The 27,593-nt window shown below is 40.7% G+C and overlaps 1 protein-coding gene across 1 annotated transcript in view; it reads left to right on the plus strand.

Annotated features, from left to right (window-relative positions):
• The window catches only part of FMN2 (formin 2), a 178,087-nt gene that overhangs the window by 49,446 nt on the left and 101,048 nt on the right, over window positions 1-27,593 (plus strand). The window contains exons 2-3 of the mRNA XM_040242124.1: window positions 9,278-9,406; window positions 25,366-25,427. Of these exons, the coding sequence (XP_040098058.1) occupies window positions 9,278-9,406; window positions 25,366-25,427 (191 nt within the window). The remainder of the gene's footprint in view (window positions 1-9,277; window positions 9,407-25,365; window positions 25,428-27,593) is intronic.

The following is a 27,593-nucleotide window of genomic DNA, read 5'->3' on the forward strand; positions in this document are numbered from 1 at the left end:
AGTGCAAGAAGATATAACGATTGTAAGTGTATATACACCCAATGTGCATGTAAATACATGGTCCATATAAATACGTGAAGAAAATATTAATAAACATAAAGGGAGAAATTGATAATAACACCATAACTGTAGCAGACTTTATAGTCATTCTTACAGGTATGAGATGTTATCTCATTCTGGTTTTGATTTGTATTTCCATAATGATTAGTGATGTTGAGCATCTTTTCATGTGTCTGTGGTCCATGTGTATGTCTTCTTTGGAAACTGTCTATTCTAGTTCTCTGCCAATGTTTTAATCAGGTTATTTGAGGTTTTTTGATGTTGAGTTTTATGAGTTCTTTGGATAGTTTGAATATTAACTCCTTACCAGATACATCATTTGGAAATGTCTTCATCTATTCAGTTAGGCAGCCTTTTTTTGTTGTTCTTAGTTTCCTTCTGGCTTCCCTGGTGGCTCAGCTGATAGAGCCACCTGCGATGCAGGAGACCTGGGTTCGAGCCCTGGGTTGGGAAGATCCCCTGGAGAAGGGAATGGCAACCCATTCCAGTATTCTGGCCTGGAGAATTCCATGGACTATACAGTCCATGGGGTCACAAAGAGTCGGACACAACTGAGCAACTTTCACTTTCACTTTAGTTTCCTTCACTGTGCAAAAATATTTTAGTTTGATGTAGTCCCATTCATTTGCTTTTGTTTTCCTTACCTGAGGAGACGTATCCAAAAAAATATTGCTAAGACTGATGTCAAAGAGCATAGTGTGTAAGTTGCTCAGTCGTGTCCAACTCTGTGACCCCGTGGACAGCTCACCAGGCTCCTCTGTCCATGGGATTCTCCAGGCAAGAATACTGGAGTGGGTTGCCACTTTTTTCTCCAGGAGATCTGCCTGACTTAGGAATTGAACCCGGTTCTCCTGCACTGAAGGAGATTCAAAGAGCATATTGCTTGTGTTTTCTTCTAGTAGTTTTATGGCTTCCAACCTTATGCTTAAGTCTTTATCCATTTGGTATGAGAAAGTAGTCTGCTTTGATTATTTTGCATTTAACTGTCCAGTTTTTAAAGAGTCCCTTGGACTGCAAGGAGATCCAACCAGTCCATTCTGAAGGAGGTCAGCCCTGGGATTTCTTTGGAAGGAATGATGCTAAAGCTGAAACTCTAGTACTTTGGCCACCTCATGCGAAGAGTTGACTCATTGGAAAAGACTCTGATGCTGGGAGAGATTGGGGGCAGGAGGAGAAGGGGACGACAGAGGATGAGATGGCTGGATGGCATCACTGACTCGATGGAGGTGAATCTGAGTGAACTCCGGGAGTTGGTGATGGACAGGGAGGCCTGGCGTGCTGCGATTCATGGGGTCGCAAAGATTAGGGCACGACTGAGTGACTGAACTGAACTGTCCAGTTTTTCCAACACCATTTATTGCAGAAATCGTCTTTTCTCATTATATATTTTTGCCTCCTTTGTTGTAGGTAAATTTGACCGTACAAGCTCAGGTTTATTTTTATAGTCTCTGTGCTGTTTTGTGGATCTATGTGTCTGTTTTTTGTGCCAGCATCATCATGTTTTGATTAAGGTAGCTATAGTACAGTTTGAAATCAAGGAATGTGATACCTCCAGCTTTGTTCTTTCTAAAGATTGTTTTGGCTACTTGGAGTCTTTTGTGTTTCCATGCAAATTTAGGTTTATTTGTTCTAGTTCTGTGAAAAATGCCAGTAGTATTTTGACATGGATTGCATTGAATCTGTAGATTTCATTCTAGAATATTCAAATTTGCTAAATCTGTATTTTCTGCATTTCATCTAATAGTTCTGAGATCATTTTGTAAGAGTCAGGTCCTTTGTCTCCATTGTCTATGTAGTTACTGGATTCTAAAAATATTGTAGTTTGATAGCTTCAAGTTTTTGTTATTTAGTGTGTTAAAATAGAGGGGGAGAGAGAGAGATAAATGATGATGGTGCTTTTTTTATATTAGGTCAAATAGGCTTCCCTGGTGGCTCAGAGGTTAAAGTGTCTGCCTCCAATGCGGGAGACCTGGGTTCGATCCCTGGGTCGGGAAGATCCCCTGGAGAAGGAAATGGCAATCCACTCCAGTATTCTTGCCTGGAGAATCCCATGGATAGAGAAGCCTAGTAGGTTACAGTCCATGGGGTCGCAAAGAGTCGGACACGACTGAGCAACTTCACCTTACCTCACCTTAGCTTAACTCTAGGGAATTGTGGAATTGATCCTTTTAGACATCTGTTCTCTCCCATATGTATGCTTTTTGGAAGGTGATTGATAATTATTCTTCCTATCTATAATTTTTTGCATTTAAATGTAACATATAGCTTTTAACCTAGTTCATTTGAATTATATAAGGAGAAGCAAGTTTCAAGTATGAGCTGTGAAACAGTCTATGAAGAGGTTATATAACCTTCCCTTATTTATGAGCCTCTTAGGTTTAAAAGACAACAGCATGGCATGGAAATATTGACACTTTTAGAGGTGGCAATTGGATATTGGTTTAGAGAATGAATAGGAAGAGATGAGACTCATTATTTATTTGAAAATCACCTGAAAGCCTTTTTTTTAAATAGCTTTATTTTTTCTTACAAAATCAGAAGTCTGGAAGCTGAGAGTACAGATATGGTGCAGTAAACATTTTTTAACAGGCTGAAGAAAATAATTCATGTAATTCTTTAAACAATTTTTATCCTTTTTTAATGCTGATTGATTCTCTGCCTAGATCTCTGACAAGCAGGTTTTTTATAGAGATTTTGCATTTTTAATAAATTCTCATGTGATTATGATGCCTGCTGTTGCAGGAAATATACCTTGAGAACTACTGGACTAGATTTGGGCAGACCCATTAGGAATCTCTTGCCTCAATCTATGCAAGTTATAATATGGAAGTAAATGCTGATATTAGAGTTGAAAGAGGAAGGGATGGCTTTCAAAGCTGTATCAAAGTTAAAACTGACAGGACTTGTTAGACCAGAACATGCAGGGGTAGGAGGGGAGGTGGCTCTAGAATGATTTCTGGATTTCTGACTTTGATGGTGGATTGAAAGCGGTAGTGCATGATCTCAACATATGGAATAAAAGAGGAGAAACTGAGTAGGTTTGGAGGGTGGGATTGATAAGTTTGATATTAGACATGTCAAATGAAAATGTGTGTGGGTAATCAAAGTGGAGATGTTTGTTAGGAAAATATCAATAGGACACAGCTGAGGTGAAGATGGCTCTTAAAAGAATACAGTTATGTAAATGCAGGCATATATGTTGGAGGAGAAAATATACATCATATATTGAAGAGAATACGGAGCTGAGAATAGAACTCTGGGATATGCCAATATTTAATGTGAAATCAGAATAGTTTAAATCAGAAATCAGAACACTTTAAAAAGGCCTTAGGACGGGCAGGACCCTGCAGTAGAGAGTGACAACTTTAAAAATAAAATAGCCAGTTGTCTCACCAGCCAAAGTTTATTCAGAAATTGTTAGAAGACTTGTAATTGGGGAAATAAATACAAGCTTTGGACTACAGGGAAATACTGAGAACAAAGGGGAGGAGCTTGTACAGAGAAAAAGAGGAGTGGGCAAGGCTGTTCTCTATGAAAATTCATTGGAGGAAAGTGAGAGTTCATCTTTCTCATTGGCTGTGCTACAGAGTTTTCTATTGGCTGAGCTTGTTACCCAGCAGGAAGAACATCTCCCTTCCTCCTACCAGGGAAGTAGAGGCCCCTTCCCTTCGGAGATGGGCTTCCCTGGTCGCTCAGATGGTAAAGAATCTGCCTGCAATACAGGAAACCGGGGTGTGATCCTCGGGTCAGGAAGATCCCATGGAGAAGGGAATAAGAACCCACTCCCGTATTCTTGGCCGGAGAATCCCATAGACAGAGGATCCTGGTGGCCTGGTCCATGGGATTGCATAGAGTCTGACAGACTGAGTGAGTCACACACACACCCTTGAAACTAGGGGGACCCTCCCTTCTTGTTCAGGGTAATTGGTAGACACGAGAGCTCCCTTTGCTGGCCTTCCCGAGGCCAATTTTAGTTGAGGCTTAGAAATTGCTTTTAACCAAAGTTTTTGTAAGGGTGTAATCAACATGTCAGTTCTGCAGGAAGGTCAAATGACATATGGATGCAGCCATTTCTGTGTATTTAGGAATCAGGGGTGATATAAAATCTTAGGAAAAGCAGTTTTGTCAGAGTAGCACAGATGGGATCCAGATTATATTTATTTGAAGTTAGAAACATTTTTAGAACAGAATACATGCCTTCTGCTTTTCTGATATTAAGTTTCTATTTTTTCATCTCTTAACAGGATATGGTTATTGATTTAAAAATAGTTTAGGTGAATGGACTTAAATTCAAGTTCTAAGTTGAATAAAATATTTAAAGAGCAAACTGAGAATCAATTTCTATGGGTTTTCTGTTATGAAGTACTGCCTCTCGTGAGGTATTAATGTCCCTTTCCTCAGGAAGCTTGCAGAAATAATTGGAGTTTTCGTGGTTAAGAAGAGGTGGCAAGAATACACTGAAGTACTGTGCATAAAAGGCCTCAGTGACCTGGATAACCATGATGGTGTGGTTACTTACCTAAAGCCAGACATCCTGAAGTATTAAGTCGAGGGGGTCATAGGAGGCCTTACTATGAACAAAGTTAATGGAGGTGACAGAATTCTAGCTGAGCTATTTCAAATCTTAAAAGATGAAGCTACTATAGTGTTGCACTCAATGAGCCAGCAAACTTGGAAGACTGCAGTAGCCACAGGACTGGAAAAGGTCAGTTTTCGTTCCAATCTCGAAGGGCAAGGCCAAAGAATGTTCAAACTACCATACAGTTGCACTCATCTCATATGCTAACAAGGGAATGCTCAAAATCCTTCAAGCTAGGCTAAAATAGTACATGAACTGAAAACTTCCAAATGTTCAAGCTTAATTTAGAAAAGGCAGAGGAACTAGAAGTCAACTTGCCAACATCTGTTGGATCACAGAAAAATCAAGAGAATTCTGGAAAAACTTCTGCTTCATTGACTACACTAAAGCTTTTGACTGTGTGGATCACAACAAATTGTGGAAAATTCTTAAAGTGATGGGAATACCATACCACTTTACCTGCCTCCTAAGAAACTTGTATGCAGATCAAGAAGCAACAGTTTGAACTGGACATGAAACAACAGACTGGTTCAAAGTTGGGAAAGGAGTACGCCAAGGCTGTATATTGTAACCCTGTTTATTTAACTTCTATGCAGTGTACATCATGCAAAATACCTGGCTGGATGAAGCACAAGCTGGCATCAAGATTGCTTGGAGAGATATCAACAACCTCAAATATACAGTCAGGAACAAGACAAGGGTGCCCACTTTCACCACTACTATTCAACATAGTTCTGGAAGTTTTAGCCACAGCAATCAGAGCAGAAAAAGAAATAAAAGGAATCCAAATTGGAAAAGAAGAAGTAAAACTCTCACTGTTTGCAGATGACATGATCCTCTACATAGAAAACACTAAAGAGTCTACCAGAAAATTACTAGAGCTAATTAATGAATATAGTAAAGTTGCAGGATATAAAATCAACACACAGAAATCCCTTGCATTCGTATACACTAATAATGAGAAAGTAGAAGAAGAAATTAAGGAAACAATTCCATTCACCATTGCAACAAAAAGAATAAAATACTTAGGAATATACCTACCTAAAGAAACTAAAGACCTATATACAGAAAACTTTAAAACACTGATGAAAGAAATCAAAGAGGACACTAATAGATGGAGAAATATACCATGCTCATGGATCGGAAGAATCAATATAGTGAAAATGAGTATATTACCCAAAGCAATTTACAAATTCAATGCAATCCCTATCAAGATACCGGCGATATTTTTCACAGAACTAGAACAAATAATTTCAAGATTTGTATGGAAATACAAAAAACCACGAATAGCCAAAGCAATCTTGAGAAAGAAGGATGGAACTGGAGGAATCAATTTGCCTGACTTCAGGCTCTACTACAAAGCCACAGTCATCAAGACAGTATGGTATTGGCACAAAGACAGACATATAGATCAATGGAACAAAATAGAAAGCCCAGAGATAAATCCACATACATATGGACACCTTATCTTTGACAAAGGAGGCAAGAATATACAATGGAGTAAAGACAATCTCTTTAACAAGTGGTGCTGGGAAAACTGGTCAACCACTTGTAAAAGAATGAAGCTAGATCACTTTCTAACACCGCACACAAAGATAAACTCAAAATGGATTAAAGATCTAAATGTAAGACCAGAAACTATAAAACTGTTAGAGGAGAACATAGGCAAAACACTCTCTGACATAAACCACAGCAGGATCCTCTACGATCCACCTCCCAGAATTCTGCAAATAAAAGCAAAAATAAACAAATGGGATCTAATTAAAATTAAAAGCTTCTGCACAACAAAGGAAAACATAAGCAAAGTGAAAAGACAGCCTTCCGAATGGGAGAAAATAATAGCAAATGAAGCAACTGACAAACAACTAATCTCAAAAATATACAAGCAACTCCTGCAGCTCAATTCCAGAAAAATAAACGACCCAATCAAAAAATGGGCCAAAGAACTAAATAGACATTTCTCCAAAGAAGACATACGGATGGCTAACAAACACATGAAAAGATGCTCAACATCACTCATTATTAGAGAAATGCAAATCAAAACCACAATGAGGTACCACTTCACACCAGTCAGAATGTCTGCGATCCAAAAATCTGCAAGCAATAAATGCTGGAGAGGGTGTGGAGAGAAGGGAACCCTCCTACACTGTTGGTGGGAATGCAAACTAGTACAGCCACTCTGGAGAACAGTGTGGAGATTCCTTAAAAAATTGCAAATAGAAATGCCTTATGACCCAGCAATCCCACTGTTGGGCATACACACAGAGGCAACCAGAATTGAAAGAAACACATGTACCCCAATGTTCATCGCAGCACTGTTTATAATAGCCAGGACATGGAATCAACCTAGATGTCCATCAGTAGATGAATGGATAAGAAAGCTGTGGTACATATACACAATGGAGTATTACTCAGCCATTAAAAAGAATACATTTGAATCAGTTCTGATGAGATGGATGAAACTGGAGCCAATTATACAGAGTGAAGTGAGCCAGAAAGAAAAACACCAATACAGTATACTAACACATATATATGGAATTTAGGAAGATGGCAATGATGACCCTGTATGCAGGACAGCAAAAAAGACACAGATGTGTATAGCGGACTTTTGGACTCAGAGGGAGAGGGAGAGGGTGTGATGATTTGAGAGAATGGCATTGAAACATGTATAATAACATGTAAGAATCGAAATGCCAGTCCATGTCTGATGCAGGATATGACACGCTTGGGGCTGACGCGCGGGGATGACCCAGAGAGATGTTGTGGGGAGGGGGGTGGGAGGGGGGTTCATGTTTGGGAACGCATGTACACCTGTGGTGGATTCATGTCAATCTATGCCAAAACCAATACAGAACTGTAAAGTAAAAATTAAAAATAAATAAATAAATTTAAAAAAAAAAGTCAACATTCAAAATGCTAAGACCATGGCATCCAGTCCTATCACTTCATGGCAAAAAGAAGGGGAAACCATGGAAACAGTGGCAGATTTTATTTTCTTGGGCTCCATAATCACTGCAGATCGTGACTGCAGCTATGAAATTGAAAGTCACTTGCTGCTTGGAAGAAAAGCTGTGACAAACCTTGATAGCATGTTAAAAAAGAGAGATATAACTTTGCTGACAAAGGTCTGTGTATAGTCAAAGCAATGGTTTTTCCAGTAGTCATGTATGGATGTAAGAGCTGGACCATAAAGAAGGCTGAATGCTGAAGAATTTGATGCTTTTTAATTGTGGTGCTGGAGAAGACTCTTGAGAGTCCCTTGGACAGCAAGGAGATCAAACCAGTCGATCCTAAAGGAAATCAACCCTGAATATTCACTGAAAGAACTGATGCCTGATGCTGAAGCTGGAGCTCCAATACTTTGGCCACCTGATGGGAAAAGCTGAGTCATTAGAAATGACCCTGATTCTGGGAAAGATTGAAGGTATGAGGAGAAGGAAGCAACAGAGGATGATATGGTTGGATGGCATCACTGGTTCAATGGACATGAGCTTGAGCAAACTCCAGGAGATAATGAAGGACAGGGAACGCTGCTCTGCTGCAGTCCATGGGGTCACAAAGAGCTGGACATGACTTAGCGAGTAAACAACTTTTGAAAGGGTTTGTTTTATTCTCTACCCATATCCGTGATAGGAACCAAGAATGCTATTATTTCTGTTAAGAGTATTATGCTGTAATTTGTGTGACAATTGGCCAGGATTATTTTATTAGTTTCCTAATTGATCAACTTAGGGCAGCTATCACTTCTGGAATTTGACCATAAACATTTTTCTTTTACTCTAGTGTTTTTCCGAGCAAATTTATCATGGAATCCTGAGAGTAAATAGAAGTTGCTGCCTTACACATGATTGGTATCTGGTGTAATAGTGTCATAAGTAGGAATTGTCAGTGGCATATTATTGTCTGGAAAACATAATTTAAACATGCCCAGTCTGTGTTAGGAAACTTATCGGGTTTCTGTGGGCTAATTCTTCTGGACTCTGGAAAGATCTGAGATTGAGCTAACACAACCCATTGGATTTGATGATTGTATCACTGTTAATTAGTTGGAAAGTTCCTCACAAAATGTGGGCCAAATGCAGAATGAGAGCAATGGCCAGTAAAATAGTGAGCTTTCTCAAAATAAATAAATAAATAACTACATTAAACTGCATAAAAAACCTGCACGTATTCTATTTTGTGGTCAAACTAACCTGATCTAATAGACTCTTTGAGTACTTTTATTTTTCCTTTTACTGTTAGCCAGTGTTTCAAGGTTCTGCATTTAAAATCAAAGAACACTTTTAAGATCTCAGACTGCAAATGATCAGATGTATAAGTGTTATTTTACAGAGACCAATCTAATTTTCTAGGTGGTTAGAAATTTCAGTGTTGGTAAATCAGGCCCTTAAAAGGCTGGTGAGAAAAACAGTGGTGGGGATAATGAAGAGCAGGGTGAAGACGGGAATTTTGAAGACAGTAAATGCAAAATTCAAGAGCTCTTTCACGTTAGTTCTGATACTTCAACAATTCTAAGTTATTTCTCTTTTTTTTTTTAATTTATTTATTTTTAATTTTTACTTTACAATTCTGTATTGGTTTTGGCATAGATTGACATGTTTGGGATAAAAATTACATGATATTAAGCATATCACTGAGTTCAAGTAACATTTCTTCCTTTTCCTTTCTTTCTTGAGCAGGTTGTCAAGCTACTAAGCAACAAAAGGTCTCAAGCAGTTGGAATATTGATGTCTAGCCTTCACTTAGATATGAAAGATATACAACATGGTAAGTGAAAAATGGGCTTCCCCTCTGGCTCAGCAGGTACAGAATCCACCTGCAATGCAGGAGACAGTCTGCAGTGTCAGAAACAAGAGTTCTATCCCTGGGTTGGGAAGACCCCCTGGAGAAGAAAATGGCAACCCACTCCAGTATTCTTGCCTGGGAAATCCCATGGACAAAGGAGCCTGGTGAGCTACAGTCCAGGGCGTCACAAGAGTCAGATGCGACTTAGTGACTAAAACATCACCAAGTGAGAAATAAAATTTCAGCTTTTGAATATTTAAATTTGGGCTGAAGTGGAAAATTATTTCATACTTAGATTTTCTCTATATATTGAGATTAGTATGTTTCCTGTGAGTGCTACCACACTTTCTGCCAGGATTGTTTCTGAAAGGGTTATGGGTAATTTGACTTTTCTGTTATTTCTCTGTCTTCTAAAGAGCCTAATTCTCATGTGACATGTTTAGTCTGCATTAGTAAATACTTAACTTTTGATTCATAAGAAATGCTAGTGCCACCGTGCTCTGTACCTGATTGACTGCTCCATGCCACGTCCGAAAAAGGACTGGTGAACACTCCTGAGATCCAGGTGCGGGCTGTGTCTCAGTCCCTGACAGTACGAGGGGAGGATGGTCCACAGGAGAGGAAAATCTCTGAGGGCGAGTCTCAGATGTTTGCTTAGCTAACACAGAGAAGAGGAAATAAACCCAAGACTTTCTAATCGATCAGCTAAAACCAGTGTAAGAGTCACAGGAAAGCTTCTTTAGATTGTTGTTTCTAAAATGATCTTATGATTGGAGATGTCAAAGAGTAGACTGGACTGCCATATGTAGTGATTAAACGAAAGCTCAGAGCTGTTCAAGAGAGCACATGACCATTTGTCTCAGATGTCCGTAAAGCAAAGAGTGGGTGATGGGGTGTGTCCTCCGCCTCCTCTGGTTCTGATAGGCCATGAGATGCTGAAGGAATCACTAAAGCAGCTTTAGTATGTATAACTTTCTAGTGTGAACAAGTGGCCCCTCTTTTTTTCAATTCCTTGGATGACTAGAATGTAACCCCTAGGCTTCTCTACCCGTGTTATCTTTTCTAGTCTCCATCAAAGATAATTTCAAATTACTCTTGGCCACTTATATATTGTTGGTTATCCAGACCCATGGAAGCAGTGATATGGTGACCTTTTGTTATTTCTTTAATGGTGTTGTTTTAATTTACATCTTTAACCAGGCTTATAAAATATTCTCTATATTTGGAATTAGGATGGCTTTTGCCATTTTTAAAATGGTTTTTGTGTCAATGTTTTAATACTCGAATCTACTTTGCTCTAGACAAATATCCCTATCCATATTCCATCACATTGTGCTGAAAGATACTGCCCAAGGTGAATAAAGGAGTTAAATCTGTATTCAAATGTCCCTTGAGCTGTTCTGAGCCTGAGAGTGGATTTAAAGCAGATTAAATTTTCCAATGGAATGCCAGTTTACCTGTTAACAAAATACAGTTTATAAATTGTGAAAAGATTTACTTGGCTTTCCAGCTTACCACTTTATGTATATGGATTCTATTTGGTTGGCTTAAAATATGTGTGGAGTAACTCATAAATAGCACAAGCTTGGCATGCCCTGTCACTAGCCGAGTAGCTCAACCACAATTTCAATTTTTATTAAACTGCTTTGATGATGAGGAGAGTTTCCCAAGCTGAAGCATTGGGGGCCATTGTTAGGGAACAGGATGCAAAGGCAGATGCCAGGAAGTATTAGACTGGTGCAAATGTAGTTGTAGTTTGGGACCATGAATTTTAAATCATTATAACTAGGCTCAAACACATCTTTGTTAATCAAAATAGGAACCATTATAATCAACACATTTTTGCCAGCGAGAAATAAGTTTGCTTATTCCTGTAGTGTAAAACTCTGCTTCAGGATTCAGTGAACTGTTGGAAAGCATTTTCTGCTTCCTGCTCATTGTGGAAGTGTTTTCCTTGCAAAAAGTTGTTGAGATACTTGAAGTGGTAATCAGTTGGCAAGAGATCAGGTGAATATGGCGGACGAGGCAAAACTTCATAGCCCACTTCGTTCACCTTTTGAAGTGTTGGTTGTGTGATGTGCAGTCGGGCATTGTCGTGCAGAAGAACTGGGCCCTTTCTGTTGATTAATGCAGGCCTTGCAGTTTTCAGTGCAGCTCATCAATTTGCTGAGCACACTTCTCAGATGTAATGATTTTGCTGGGATTCAGAAAGCCGTAGTGGATCAGACTGGTAGCAGACCACCAAACAGTGACCATGACCCTTTTTTGGTGCACGTTTGACTTTCAGAAGTGCTTTGAAAATTCTTCTTGGTCCAGCCACTCAGCTGGTATTTGCCAGTTGTCATATAAAATCCACTTTTCATCACATGTCACAATGTGATCAAGAAATAGTTCATTTTTGTCGTGTAGAATAAGAGAAAATGACACTTCAAAATGACAATTTTTTTGATTTGTGGTCAGCTCATGAGGCATTCAGTGACATCACTGACTTGATGGACTTGACTTTGAGCTCCAGGAGACGGTAAAGGTCAGAGAAGCCTGGCATGCTGCAAATCCATGGGGTTGCAGAGAGTCGGAGACAACTCAGCAACTGAACGACAACATGAGGCACCCACTTATCAAGCTTTTTCACCTTTCCATTTTGCTTCAAATGTGGCACAACGGTAGAATGGTTGATGTTCAGTTTTTCAGCAACTTTGGAAATCAGCTTTGATGATGCTCTCAAGTGGTCCTTGTCAACTTATGATGGCTGGCCACTATACTTTTCATCTTCAAGGCTCTTATCTCCTTTGCAATGCTTCTTGAACCACCATTGAACTGTATTAGCAGTTCCTGGGCCAAATGAGTTGTTGATGTTATAAGTTGTCTGCACTGATTTATAGCCCATTATTTACTCAATAGGAAAATCACTTGAATTTGCTTTCTGTCTAACATCATTTCCCTAGTCTAAAATAAGTATAAAATAAACAGCAAGTAATAAGTCATTAGCAAAAAAATAAAGTGAAAAAAGTGCATTAATATGATGTGTGTATATATATATATTCATAACCATAATTTATTTAAAAGAAATAAGATAAACATAACCACATTCATTTAAGAATGTATTCTAATACCAAATGGCAAATTTCAACAGTGCAAAACTTCAGTTACTTTTGTATGTGTGTGTAGCTGAGTTTTATTACAGTGAAGAGGGGCAGAGAAAGCTTTAACATACACATCAGAAGGGGTTGAAGAGTGCCCCCTCACTAGTCTTTAGCAAGGGAGCTATATACTTTTTAAATTAGTTATTACAATAAATCAAAAGAATGTCTCAAGGTTGTAAAAATTTTACCAGACCCACTCTCACAATTTACATTTTAAGATAACAAACAGGATTAGTCAGAAGGTTTTCAGGAAGGAGAAACTGTCCTCAAGCAGTTACATATATGTTGTTATATAATCTTTAGTACAGAGTTTAACCTGAGTTGTGTTGTTGCTTAACCATCAGTTCAGGGCTTAAAGGAAAAAAAGTTTGATGTGACTAAGACTAAGGAATGTAAAGAAAAAAAACAAAAAACAAAAAAAGGACTTTTGTCCTTTCCTCTTCCTTGAGAATTCCAGACCCCTCTCCCCTCCTCAGGGACCCTGGATTTTGTAGCAACCTGCCTAAGAATTGACTCTCTCATTCCCCCCCCCTTTTCAGTAATGAACATTATGTTGCCAAGGGAAAGGGGTATCATTTTCATTCCATAACTACTTCCTGCTGTGATGGGATGCTATCCCTAAATTGTTGAGGCAATGTATTCTCTTAACCCTCATATTGAGGGTCTCCAATCCAGGGGCCCCAAATAATAGTTAAAGGAGTCTGTGGCACTCTAGTAGCCTGGACAACCATTTGTAACTTAAAAGCTTTCACAGTGTTAGAAACAAATTCAGTTACATAGTTACAGATGCAGAGAGCAAACAGTAAAAACAGCATAGTTAGAATTATTATGATTAAGATACTTTTCCACCATGGGGGGCTAGTTAACATTTCCCAAAGTGAGGTGACTGAGGCTTCAGGAGAATCCATAGCCTGAATCATCTTGTTCATGTGTTTAGTAAAGTAACATTAGTACTCACAGAACATCATGAGAAATGCTGGGCTGGAAGAAGGACAAGCTGGAATCAAGATTGCCAGGAGAAATATCAATAACCTCATGTATGCAGATGATACCACCCTTATGGCAGAAAGTGAAGAAGAACTAAAGAGCCTCTTGATGAAAGGGAAAGAGGAGAGTGAAAAAGTTAGCTTAAAACTCAACATTCAGAAAACAGATCATGGCATCCGGTCCCATTACTTCATGGCAAATAGATGGGAAAACAATGGAAGCAATGAGAGACTTTATTTTGGAGGGCTCCAAAATCACTGCCAGAGAAGGCAATGGCACCCCACTCCAGTATTCTTGCCTGGAAAATCCCATGGACAGGGGAGCCTGGTAGGCTGCAGTCCATGGGGTCACTAAGGGTCGGACACGACTGAGCAACTTCACTTTCACTTTTCACTCTCATGCATTGAAGAAGGAAATGGCAACCCATTCCAGTGTTCTTGCCTGGAGAATCCCAGGGATGAGGGAGCCTGGTGGGCTGCCATCTATGGGGTCGCACAGAGTTGGACACAACTGAAGCGACTTAGCAGTAGCAGAATCACTGCATGGTAACTACAGCTGTGAAACTAAAAGATGCTTGCTCCTTGGAAGAAAAGTTATGACCAACCTAGACAGCATATTAAAAAGCAGAGGCATTACTTTGTCAACAAAGGTTCGTCTGGTCAAGGCTATGGTTTTTCCAGTGGTCATGTATGGATGTGAGAGTTGGGCTGTAAAGAAAGCTGAGCACTGAAGAATTGATGCTTTTGAACTGTGGTGTTGGAGAAGACTCTTGAGAGTCCCTTGGACTGCAAGGAGATCCAACCAAGCCATCCCAAAGGAAATAAGTCCTGAGTGTTCATTGAAAGGACTGATGTTGAAGCTGAAACTCCAATACTTTGGCCACCTGATGCGAAGAGCTGACTCATTTGAAAAGACCCTGATGCTGGGAAAGATTGAGGGCAGGAGGAGAAGGGGACAACTGAGGATGAGATGGTTGGATGACATCACCAACTCAATGGACATGAGTTTGGGTGAACTCTGGGAGTTGGTGATGGACAGGGAGGCCTGGCGTGCTGCAGTTCATGGAGTTGCAGAGTCGGCCACGACTGAGTGACTGAACTGAACTGGTATATATGTACAACTTTGGGTATGAATAATAGCACAAGTTCCTCCCTGTGAGGCTGTTAGAATATCTAAAGCCAATCTGTTTTGTAAAATCACCTTTCTCATTTCTATTTGTTCAGCATTAAGGGCTGAAATAGCTTTTTGAGAATCTTGTAAATCCTGTTGAGTAAAGTTATTCAGAGCATCAACTTGTAGCATAATATCTGTAGTTACTAGAGAGGGAATGAATATTGCAGCCTTATAATCATACCAGTGAAATACAAACTTTGCCTAGCGAGTTTTACATGTGGCAGTTTAGTAGGGTACTCTGGAAGCTGTGAAGATATGAAGCCCTGAGTAAAAGGTAAACCTTGGGTGCATCTCCCTATCCAGCAAGGGGAAGCCATGCCCATAGATAAGAGCCACATATCCAGTAAGTCCTGTTTGGGGCAAACCAGCATGTCTCAGATATCCAGTCCCAATCAGTCTGGCCAGGCAAAGGGAGGACCTGAACTGGGATTGGAGAACACAGGAATAATTACATTGCATATTTCTTGAGGCAAAAATACCAATTGTTTCCAATCATTATAATTATGTTGTTGGTTAACTTCTGGGGATGACTCTATTTGTTCCCAGCATATGGGAATGTTAGATAGTAGGCATCTCTTTTCAGGAGTTAGCCATATGACCTCATCCCATATTTGATAAATATCAGGTAGGAAACCACCAGATATAGACCCATTTACCTTATGTGCAGAAAAATAGTCATTAAACCAAAATAAAAGTAAAAGTGAAAGTGAAGTCGCTCAGTTGTATCTGACTCTTTGTGACCCCGTGGACTTTAGCCCACCGGGCTCCTCTGTCCATGGGATTCTCCAGGCAAGAATACTGGAGTGGGTTGCCATTTCCTTCTCCAGGGGATCTTCCCGACCCAGGGATCAAACCCAGGTCTCCTGCATTGCAGGCAGATGCTTTACCCTCTGAGCCACCAGGGAAGCCAAACTGAAATAATGTCTCATCAAAGATGAAAGTGACATCATGTGCATAGTCCCTGAGTGTGTAGTCGTCTGAGTCCCAATTTATTGTCAGAGGGTCTAGAATCTGTACTTTGGATGGACCCTGAGCCCCAGAATCTATCAGTACAAAGTTCAGTTCTTTTGGGTCAGGCAGGGACCTTTGTAAGCTTCCCAGGTGGCCCTAGTGGTAAAGAACCTGCCTGCCAGTGCAGAAAAAGTAAGACCCAAATTCAGTCCCTGGGTCAGGAAGATCCCCTGGAGGAGGGCATGGCAACCCACTCCAGTATTCTTGCCTGGAGAATTCCATGGACAGAGGAGTCTGTGGGCTACAGTCCATGGGGTTGCAAAGAGTCAGACATGACTGAAGCAACTGAGCACAAACGCAGATACTCTCAGGGCAGAGGCAGGCTCTGAGCTGGCTCATCTCTGAAGGTTATCTCCTGTGTTTTGATTAAAATGCTAGTTCCTATCTTGTCAGCTCTTTGAAGCCTTTAAGATAGTTTTCAAATATATTTTGTTGAGCATTTTTAATTGTTCTCAATGGGAGGATTCCTTTAAATAATCCAGTATTGTTCTCAAAAATTGTTATTATGAGAGTAGCTATAGACTTGCAATTTAGTGAAAATAAACTGAATTTTCTGTACAACTTTTGATCCCTAAGGCGTCAGTGCGGTATTCACAACTCTCAGGTCCATTTTGGTCGATAACAGTAGCTGTAAAAGAATTCTGAATTTCATAAGGCTCAGCTTCATCCTCCCAGCCCCTAGTCTCACTGCTGGGTAGAGTATCCGCGTGGTTTATCATCCAGGGTGCGATACTTCTGAGAGTGGAAGGGGTGCCATTAATAATGCTGCTTGGAAGTGGACATTTTCCAGGCACACAGGTAGTAGGGTCAGACAAAGCAATTTCTGATCTAATTCTCTCTTGTTTAGATATTTATTAAACCAACGTTTATTGCCCAGCAGGAACACAAGAGTTTGAAAAGCCTGCTCTGTAACCCTGGGGTTTCCTGGCTGTGTGTACTTAGAGATCCTCTCACCAGTATCTTTTCTGAAAGATTTGCTCTGTGCCAACGCAGTCATGCCACAGAGCGAGGGGTCTGTTGCCCTCAGTCTGCACAAGACACTGGACGCCCAGCACAGCCAGGCCCACACTCAGGCTGTTAGGGCAGAGCCTCCTTGAGGACCCCAGCTGTGGACTCCTGCACGGGGCTCTCATGCTCTTGTGCATCTCTGAGAAGTTTCATCTCATCCACAGGCCGGTGTGCCTTTCGTGTCACCAGCAGACGCCCGTTTCAGATGTTAGTGTGGCGGGTATGTCTGAAGACCTTGCAGGAGCTGCCTCTGGAGCATGGCTCTTCTTACGGGGGTGCCGCCAGTCACATGGGGGCCCAAGCGCTGAAGTGTTAACTGCTCCCCTACCCTCTTCCGCTCCCTTGGTGCATGCATGTCAGCGGTGATTACAGATACAGTGGTGAGACACACCTAAGAAAGTGTGTAAAGATCCCTCACAGGGAAGTGTGCGTCACTGTCCCTCCAGGACAGTGACCCCTGGGTCCTTCCCTCCTTGTCATGCCTTTCCCGTATAAAGCCAGTTGGTATTGTTGGCACAAGGGCAATGAATACTAAAGTATGTCATTGAAATTTCTATCGCATTTAAATGTGATTTATGTAAAACTGCATAGTATTCCATCAGCAATATAGTTGATAAGGTAAATGAAACATGGTTATTTTTATTATTTGGTCTCTAAGCTTAATGATTGCTTTTCAAACACTTTTTTATTTTTTAAAAAATGTAGTTAAGGATACCTTATAAGGACAATAACATGCTTTTAGATTTAAATCAGAAATTCCTGTGACATCTATTTCTGACTATTCATTGGATCCTGTGTTGTGGATGTTTTGATATTCGCTCAGTTGACCCATTTAAAGGGACTCAGGGCTAAGGAGCCTCATCCTGACCATTGTATAGGAAGGAATTGCCTGAGGTTGCAAGTGCTTAAAAAGGTTGGTGGGAATGCAAACTAGTACAGCCACTATGGAGAACAGTGTGGAGATTCCTTAAAAAACTGGACATCGAACTGCCTTATGACCCAGCAATCCCACCGCTGGTCATACACACAGAGGAAACCAGAATTGAAAGAGACACGTGTCCCCCAGTGTTCATCGCAGCACTGTTTATAGTAGCCAGGACATGGAAGCAACCTAGATGTCCATAGCAGACGAATGGATAAGAAAGCTGTGGCACATATACACAATGGAGTATTACTCAGCCATTAAAAAGAATACATTTGAATCAGTTCTAATGAGGTGGATGAAACTGGAGCCGATTATACAGAGTAAAGTAAGTCAGAAAGAAAAACACCAATACAGTATACTAATGCATATATATAGAATTTAGAAAGATGGTAATGATAACCCTGTATGTGAGACAGCAAAAGAGACACAGATGTATAGAATAGTCTTTTGGACTCCGTGGGAGAAGGAGAGGGTGGGATGATTTGGGAGAATGGCATTGAAACATGTATAATATCATATAAGAAACGAATCGCCAGTCCAGTTTCGATGCAGGATACAGAATGTTTGGGGCTGGTGCACTGGGATGACCCAGAGGGATGGTATGGGGAGGGAGGTGGGAGGGGGGTTCAGGATGGTGAACACGTGTACACCTGTGGCGGATTCATGTTGATGAATGCAAAACCAACACAATATTGTAAAGTAATTAGCCTCCAATTAAAATAAATAAATTTAAATTAAAAACAAATAAACAGAATAGAAAACCTATAAAAAAGGAAAAAAATGGTAATTGCTTCTGACAAACAGGAGATACATTCTAAAATCTTTCATAATCAAATCTTTTTATCAGTATCCAAAGATATGGAATTCAGTATTGAATTTTACACTCCCACCCCATTGTTACTGATGGTTGTGTAAAATGGTCCAGTTAATTTCTATTTTGCAGGGAAGAGAATTGCAGCTTATAGATCAAGCGTATCTGAGGCTTCCCCTTAATGACACCCGTCCATCGGACTCCTTGTTCAGTGTTGTCTATAGTTGTTAGCTGGTCTCAGAGTGAGGACCTCTGTTACCTAATAAAATGCAAAAAACAGAACTGGCAGGAGAACATAATACTTTTGACCAACAATATGGAATTTTAAAACTTTGGAGAATATCAATTTAGTAAATTTGGTCTCTTGCTTTAAGGGTCATTTTATATATTGCCCTGTTTGCTTATTGATTCTGTTTCTTAGAGAAAAGAAGTTGTGGGTTTCTTTTTCACATCTGTGAGTTAAGTGAGGAAAAAAATTTTTTTAATAATTAATTAATGGAGTTGCTCATTCTTGATGGAACCAAGCAAGGATAAAGAAAAAAATTTTATATAAAAAGCAATCTAGGCTACGGCTATCAATGAACTGAAGCATATTGTGATTATGAGTCTGGTGGTACCTCGAGATGGAATTTCCTGTGCCCCCCTTTTAGGAACCAGTTGCTCAGAGAGTATGTAGGGAAACACAGAATATCTTCCTGGTGTGGTCCTTGGGGATGCCTGCTTTCCTTTTGACTAACCATCTAAACACATTTCTTCTTAGCATCTCTGCTTCCCTGGGTTTCCTTCTGCTTTCTGGTGTAGTCTAGCACCACTGGGGACGTGGGTTCTGGGACCAGGCAGGTCCCCTGTTTTCTGTTATGGATGGAATGTTCACTCCCCTCCTCTCCATTCCTACATTGAAGTCCTAACTTTCAATGTGATAGTATCCAGAAGTGGGGCCTTTGGGATTAATCAGGTTGAGATGAGATCAAGAGGCTGGAGCCCTCATCATGGGATTAGCATCCTAATAAGAGGAGGGAAAACCAGGACTCTGCCAGCCAGCAAGAGAATCCACCCCAGTTCCCGTCTCTGGAACTCTGAAAACTGAATTCCTGTTGTTTAAACCATCCAGTCTAAGGCAGATTTGGAGCTCAGCTCTGCCACTGGTTAGGTGGGTAAATCTGGGCAAATGTCTTCCTCATCTCTGTTCCTCAGTTTCCTTGTTAGTAAAAACTGGCTGTAAATGAGTTATTTCCTATAAATATGTGCATGTGCACTCACACGCAAGCACACACACAAGCACACATAGATATTCAGATGCATATTCACACATACATGCTCATTGGCGCTCACACACACAATACCCTTTCTTCATTCCTTAGGGAATGAGCTGTGTTTTCCAGTGTGTTTTCCAGCTGGCCACTCATGGAGGAGGGAGAGTGTAAGTGTTTTATTCCTCCTTCCTTGCTCTGAGTGGTTCCACTACAGACCTTGCCTGGGAGACAGCCTTGTGATGGAATTCTCAAGTAAGAAATGAGAGGGGAGATGGGAGTTCAAGTTCAGGGGGAATGTAAATGAGGCAAATTTGATTGTCCTTAGCTTGGGTTTTCCATCACTATTACTGAAACACTGAGTTAGTGCTGGGTTGTGTCCATTTCTGTTTCCTGAATGGAGACAGATATGAGAGTTACATGTATCAGCCACTCTTCAAAGTTGGCTGTGTGGTTTTTGGCTCAGATGGTAGATAATCCACCTACAGTGTGGAAGTGAAGTGAAGTTGCTCAGTCGTGTCCAGCTTTTTGTGACTCCATGGACTGTAGCCCACCAGGCTCCTCTGTCCATGGGATTCTCCAGGCAAGAATACTGGAGTGGGTTGCCATTTCCTTCTTTAGGGGATCGTCCCGGCCTGGGGATTGAACCCAGGTCTCCTGCATTGCAGGCAGATGCTTTAACCTCTGAGCCACCAGGGAAGCGCTGGTGCAGTCTGTTTGGCTCTTGAAAGGCTGGGATGTCCTGTAACCATGTGCTTTCTCATCACCATCCCTGTGCTGTGGGTCACCACACCCCACACGCACTGCTGGTGGGTACTGGAGGCAGGGAAGGTGGCAGTGGGGAGGGGTTAGGCTTTGGTGGTAGGGTGAACCTTGGTGATGGGTGTGAGCAGAATCTAAGTTCATGGACAGATGATTCTGTTTCTTGCTTTGACATACTATTTTCCTGAAAGGTGAACTAGTTTCTAGCTTTGAGGGTAAAGTATGAGAACACTTAAAAATGAGGAAATGCCCTTTCTGAACTGCCAGAACTGTGTAGGCTGTTTCGTGGTGACTCTATCCCTGAGTGTTCTGGTAGCTACTGATGGAGCAGTTCTTTTACCTCTCTGCCTGCCACTTAATAATAGTTTTCTTATGAAACTGTGTTACAGTTGCATTCTTAACCTTTCTTAAAGTAATGAAGTATGTCAAAAATGTTGCTTTTCTTCTTCCATCTTTAATATTAAAATGGCTGCACAAAAACTCACCAATTTTGATGTTTTTTTTTAAATGCACACTGATATGACAATATACAGTACAATCTAAGAAAATGATTTCAAATGAAGTTAAGGACAAGTAAGTGCTACTGGAGCCATCTTATAGAAAAAAAATCAAATGGACTTTTTGGGCAACACAATATATTGGCACACAGGTTAAGGTAGGGGAAGTTTAGTCACTGAAAATTAAAAATGCATCAAAAATAAATAAAACTTCAGTTCAATTCAGTTCAGTTGCTCAGTCGTGTCCAACTCTTTGTGACACCCTGGACTGAAGCACACCAGGCCTCCCTGTCCATCACCAACTCCTGGAGCTTACTCAAACTCATGTCCATTGACTCAGTGATACCATCCAACTATTTCATCCTCTATCATCCCCTTCTCCTCCTGCCTTCAATCTTTCCCAGCATCAAGGTCTCTTCAAATGAGTCAATTCTTTGCATCAGGTGACCAAAGTATTGGAGTTTCAGCTTCAGCATCAGTACTTCCAATGAATATTCAAGACTGATTTCCTTTAGGATGGACTGGTTGGATCTCCTTGCAATCCAAGGGACTCCCAAGAGTCTTCTTCAACACCACAGTTCAAAAGCATCAATTCTTCAGCACTCAGCTTTCTGTATAGTCCAACTCTCACATCCATACATGACTACTGAAAAAACCATAGCTTTGACTAGATGGACCTTTGTTGGCAAAGTGATGTCTCTGCTTTTTAATATGCTGTCTAGGTGGGTCATAGCTTTTCTTCCAACGAGTAAGTGTCTTTTAATTTCATGTCTGCAGTCACCATCTGCAGTGATTTTGGAGCCCAAGAAAATAGTCTGTCACTATTTCCACTGTTTATCCATCTATTTGCCATGAAGTGATGAGACCAGATGCCATGATCTTAGTTTTTTGAATGTTGAGTTTTAAGCCAACTTTTTCACTCTCCTCTTTCACTTTCATCAAGAGGCTCTTTAGTTCTTCGCTTTCTGCCATAAGGGTGGTGTCATCTGCATACCTGAGGTTATTGATATTTCTCCCAGCAATCTTGATTCCAGCTCGTACTTCATCTAGCTCAGCATTTCTCATGATGTACTCTGCATATAAGTTAAATAAGCAGGGTGACAATATACAGCCTTGACGTACTCCTTTCCCTATTTGGAAACAGTTTGTTGTTCCATGTCCAGTTCTAACTGTTGCTTCCTGACCTGCATACAGATTTCTCAAGAGGCAGGTCAGGTGGTCAGGTATTCCCATCTCTTGAAGAATTTTCCAGTTTGTTGTTATCCACACATTCAAAGGCTTTGGCATAGTCAATAAAGCAGAAGTAGATGCTTTTCTGGAACTCTCTTGCTTTTTCAGTGATCCAACAGATGTTTGCAATTTGATCTCCTGTTCCTCTGTCTTTTCTAAATCCAGCTTGAACATCTGGAAGTTCATGGTTCATGTACTGTTGAAGCCTGGCTTGGAGAATTTTGAGCATTCCTTTGCTAGTGTGTGAGATGAGTGCGATTGTGCAGTAGTTCAAGCATTCTTTGGCATTGCCTTTCTTTGGGATCAGAATAAAACTGACCTTTTCCAGTCCTGTGGCCACTGCTGAGTTTTCCAAATTTGCTGGCATAGTGAGTGCAGTACTTTCAGGATTTGAAATAGTTCAAATGGAACCCATCACCTGGCACTAGCTTTGTTCATAGTGATGCTTCTTAAGGCCCACTTGACTTCACATTCCAGGATGTCTGGCTCTAAGTGAGTGATCACACCATCATGATTAACTGGGTCGTGAAGATCTTTTTTGTATAGTTCTTCTGTGTATTCTTGCCACCTCTTCTTAATATCTTCTGCTTCTAAATAAAACCTAGCTATAACAAAATATTTCAGAAAGGCTAAAGTATGAAGAGAAGTGAAATTAGGCCCAACACATGTAAATCAAAAAAGCAAGAGTTATGATCTTGATATGTGACAACTTAAAATTCAGGCCAGGAACATTATGTGAACAACAACAAAATAATGAAAACATATTCTTAATACTAACAGTTATAATGGAATTATAATAGATTTGAATTTATGTTCCTCTAAATACAGATGCAACTACATAAGAAAGAAACTACATAGTACTTACAAGGAGAGAGAAGCACATTAATAAGAGTAAATTTAAACCACTTTGGTCAAAAGAGATCAAGAGAAAAAATACAAATAAGGATTTAGAATATATAAACAGAAAAGATTATATCTTATGGTTATATACTGTATAGTTATATCCTATCTTCGCAAGGTACATGAACTATTTATGACTATTGACTATTAAGTCGCAACAAAAATGTCAAACAATGTCATAACACAAACTTATTTCCTCATCTCATACAGTAAACTATTAATGGATTAAAAAAACATAGTTGTGAACTTATAACCTATGATGGAGAAAATAAAAGTTTACACACTTAAACTTGGCATGTTCCTTCCATTGTATTACAGATGGTTTTGACTAAAAACTTGGGTCTCACAAAAACTTTTTCCAGAATATTTAAATATACAGAAATCTAAAGAACACACATGTTTATCATGATCCACTTGGAATAGTTGTGTGGTTTACTCAACATGTCGTTAATATGTATAAAATGTGGTGGGCTGGTGATGTGTGTGCTAAGTCATGCTTGGTCATTTGTTCAGTTATGAAGGTTTTCTGTTTTCTCTGTTGATATATATATTTATTTGTATGTAAGGGTTAGTTTGATGGCTCATTGTCCAGAGGAATAAAATAACCGATGATCATGGAGGACATTAGGATTTCTCTTATGTGATTTCTTTTAACTAATTAATTTGACTGCCTCAGGTCTCAGGTGCAGTGCATGGAACCTTCACTGCATCATGCAGGATCTCTTACTGCAGCTCACAGACTCTCATGGTGTCACGTGGCGCCACTCAGTAGCTGCAGCTTAGTTGCAGCGCATGGCATATGGGACTTTAGTTCCTGGATCAAGGATCAAACCCATGTCCCCTGCGTCGGCAGGTGGATTCTTTACCACTGGACCAACAGGGAAGTCCCTTTAATGTGACTTTAATGCATAAAAAGTTGCTTCTAAAAAAGATACAAGCTTTTCAAATATAAGATGGCACTGCCTCTGTTCTGTTCCTTCCCTTGTTGTTTCTGAGCTTTAACTACTCATAGCCAGCTGTATGGGGGAGGGAAAGCCCTGCTGGAGTCGCATCCTCCTGGCCCAGCAGGACCAAGTGCAGCTCAACTCTGGTAGAGGAGACTATGGTCTCTGCCTTTCCCTCTGCCTTTATTACTTTAAGTATCCAGTGCTTTCACCACTTCTGAAGCTGCAACACTCCTCAAATTGAGTTATTCGATCAAGATGCACTCACCCTTCTCATGGCTTGTAAGATTTTTTTAAGTAAAGAACTTTTTAAAAAATTTTACTTTATTTTACTTTACAATACTGTATTGGTTTTTCCCATACATCAACATGAATCTGCCACGAGTGTACACGTGTTCCCAATCCTGAACCTCCCTCCCACCTCCCTCCCCATACCATCTCTAGAGGGGTCATCCCAGTGCACCAGCCCCAAGCAGCTCTTAACATCCTTATGACTGGCAATCCATGAAAACTGTGAAACAAAAGACAAGCATCAGTGTGCAGAAAGCTTCAGGTGGAACAATCAGGTGGACAAGAGGTTTCACCCTCCTTGGGTACCATCAATTTTCCCTGCAGCTATATCCACTATCAAGCAATATAATACATGTTCTAAGTGTCATCTCTCCCCTTCCCCACACAGTTCCAGTTGAGGGTGCTCTATAAACAATACATGTTTCTTGAAGATCTCATCCAAAGAACTGAACTTTCCCCATCGTCCACACCTACTGCCTCACTAAACAGACACCTTTGCCAATTTCAAAACCATAATCAAAGAATTATCCTTTGATTATTACAGTTTAAAGGGTTGTAACAGGAAATGCACCTGTTTCCATATTTTGCCAAATGTCTTTAGATAAATTGGCAGATATGTGCATTCATTGGCATAAAACCAGGATGTGGCAGTAACATGAGTGAGTTGCCTATTTTTCTGGTATTAAGCAGATTTTTCAAATTTATTCAGGTGAGTCATGAAAGAGACAGGACGGTGGGTTTCTTTCTGGCTGTGGGGGCCTAATCTTGGGATTTTGTGTTTGTGGAGAGTGTGAAAGCTGTGACACTTGACACCTGCCCCATTGAAATTCCCAGCTCAGCTCAGTCTTTGTCGGTGAGGGGAGCAGCTGCAGTGAAGGCAGAGCCTCGCCTGCTGCCTGCAGGACATGAAGTCTGCCCTGTGGACGGTCACTGTTGTTTGAGGTGGTCAGACACTTTTCGCAGCTGGTTTATGGCAATTTATATTTTCTGTTTTGTCTTTTTCACACAGCTGTGGTGAACTTGGACAATTCTGTGGTTGACCTGGAGACCCTTCAAGCTCTCTATGAGAATGTGAGTAACAGGAGGCTTTCTGTGTGAGAAGGTGACACACACACAGTTCTTGTCAATGTCCACATCTGGGCTCATTGCCTCCGTGTCCTCTGAGGAAGTTTGATATGGGGGCACTGAATTTACATACGTCTGGATTTGTTAAAATTTATACTTTGTAGAAATGTATTGAATAAATGCATGGTCTCCTAGTTTTAAAAATTGTGATTCAAAGCATGTTGTATGTGCAGTCTTTCAGATTCCTTCTTTTGAAATATAATCAGTGCTTAGGCAGAGGGTAATTGGAGAGGAACATTGTGTGATGTACTGATGCATTCACTCTTGATGTGAAAACTCTCAGTAGCTGCTATTACTGCCCTATTTTACAGGTGAGGAAACTTGGCAGAGAGAGTCCATACCACCTGCTCAAGTCACGCATGCTGTGTTGTGGTGAGGTGGGATGTGATTTCATTCTGTCTCTGTTTCTCTGTCTGCCACAGTTTCCTTCACTGAGCCTCAGGACATGGTATCTTTCTCCTGGTACCACTTTCTCTTAGAAAGGTCGCAGGAAACCGGCATGAGGAGAGCGGACCAGGGCACGTGCTCTGGGGAAGTGCAGTCTCGGGGGGTGGGGTGGGGGCTGTGTGAAATGACTTTTGCTGGGGGTTGGCATTAAATAACATTGATTCATGTAGTAAGAAAGTGATTCTCTCTTCAATGTGCTCGGTTGGATCTAGGAAAGTCTCAGTGTGGCCATGTTTCTTCCTGGGTTTCTGTTCTGGCCTGTGGTCTGCATGGAGTTTAAGCCTCTGTGATTAAATGGGGCCTGATTTGGTTGGTCCTGGGCTTTTCTGACCCTCTTCCTCAGCTGCTGCCTTGAGGACAGTGTGTTCCACCTGAATGTCCGTAGATTCGGTACTTTTAAAGCACATGTCCACATGCTGTCCCTGTGAGGCCAGTACTTTCGTGGGCAGGTATTTCTCATAAAGCATCACCCAGTCCATGAGTGAAAGACACAGCTGTGGTGAACGCAGTGCTGGCACCTGGTGCCCATGGTGGGCACAGGTGTGTGACTCATTATTGAACTGGAGAGGAAGGCATGAGTGTTTTGTTTCCTGGTGGTCACTATATGATGGAAAACTTGGGAAAAAAATGGAACTGTTTAGAGGTACACAGAGCTTTTATTTCCCTCATCCTTCCTGCCAACCTGCTATCAACCAAGAACCAGGTGGAAGAAACAAGGAAACACCAGGGAGAACAACGTCCTCAGCAGGTTGTAACCATGTCAGATTTCACTGGTGTGCGTGTAACTGTAGCTTGTGCACATATACCATGTCATACATCTTTCTGCAGATACATAGTGTATATGTCTGTACATTATATGAAGGCATGAATGTTTTATTTTAAGCTGGTGTATCCATGTGCAGAAACATACAGAAAAAAACAGAACATGGGGGGCAACTGTATTTATACAGAGAGTTTATTTTGCAGTGATTTAGAGCATTTTCTTTGGGAGGTTTTCGCCTTTAAAGTAAAGTAACTTCACAAAATAGAAGTTTCCGACTGTGGACAAACCAGATAGCTACCCAGAATTTCTTACCATCGTACTCCATGAAAGGAGGACCAGAACCAACTGGAACTGGCTACATTTGTGGGTTTTCTAATATTGTTGATGTCATTAAATCTGATGGTTCAGACTTTCACTGTGTCAGGAAAATAGTCATTTTGTGGTAGGAGTGGTTCACGGTGACACTGGTTTAGGTGGGGATATTCTGGATTGTGTGATCACTGTCTGCAGTAGAGGAACTGAAAGCACCCCTTATGAATAAGAGATGCCTTGTGTAATAATATAGCCTTGTATACAAACAGAACTCATACTAATTCCTGAGTCATGTCCATTAATATACAAGGCCAAAGATGGCAGAAGTATTTCTTTTATCCACAGCAACATCCCGAGCACTTAGATTCAGGTAGTACTGGGCACATAGGAAATATTCAGTAAATATTAAATGGATCAGTCAGTTCAGTTCAGTCACTCAGTCGTGTCTGACTCTTTGCAACCCCGTGGACTGCAGCACACTAGGCTTCCCTATCCATCACCAACTCCCAGAGCTTGCTCAAACTCACGTCCATCGAGTTGGTGATGCTATCGAACCATCTCATCTTCTGTCCTCCCCTTCTGCCTTCAGT

Source organism: Oryx dammah, unplaced genomic scaffold (genome assembly GCF_014754425.2).
Source record: "Oryx dammah isolate SB20612 unplaced genomic scaffold, SCBI_Odam_1.1 HiC_scaffold_6, whole genome shotgun sequence".
In the NCBI taxonomy this organism is placed as follows: Eukaryota; Metazoa; Chordata; class Mammalia; order Artiodactyla; family Bovidae; genus Oryx; species Oryx dammah.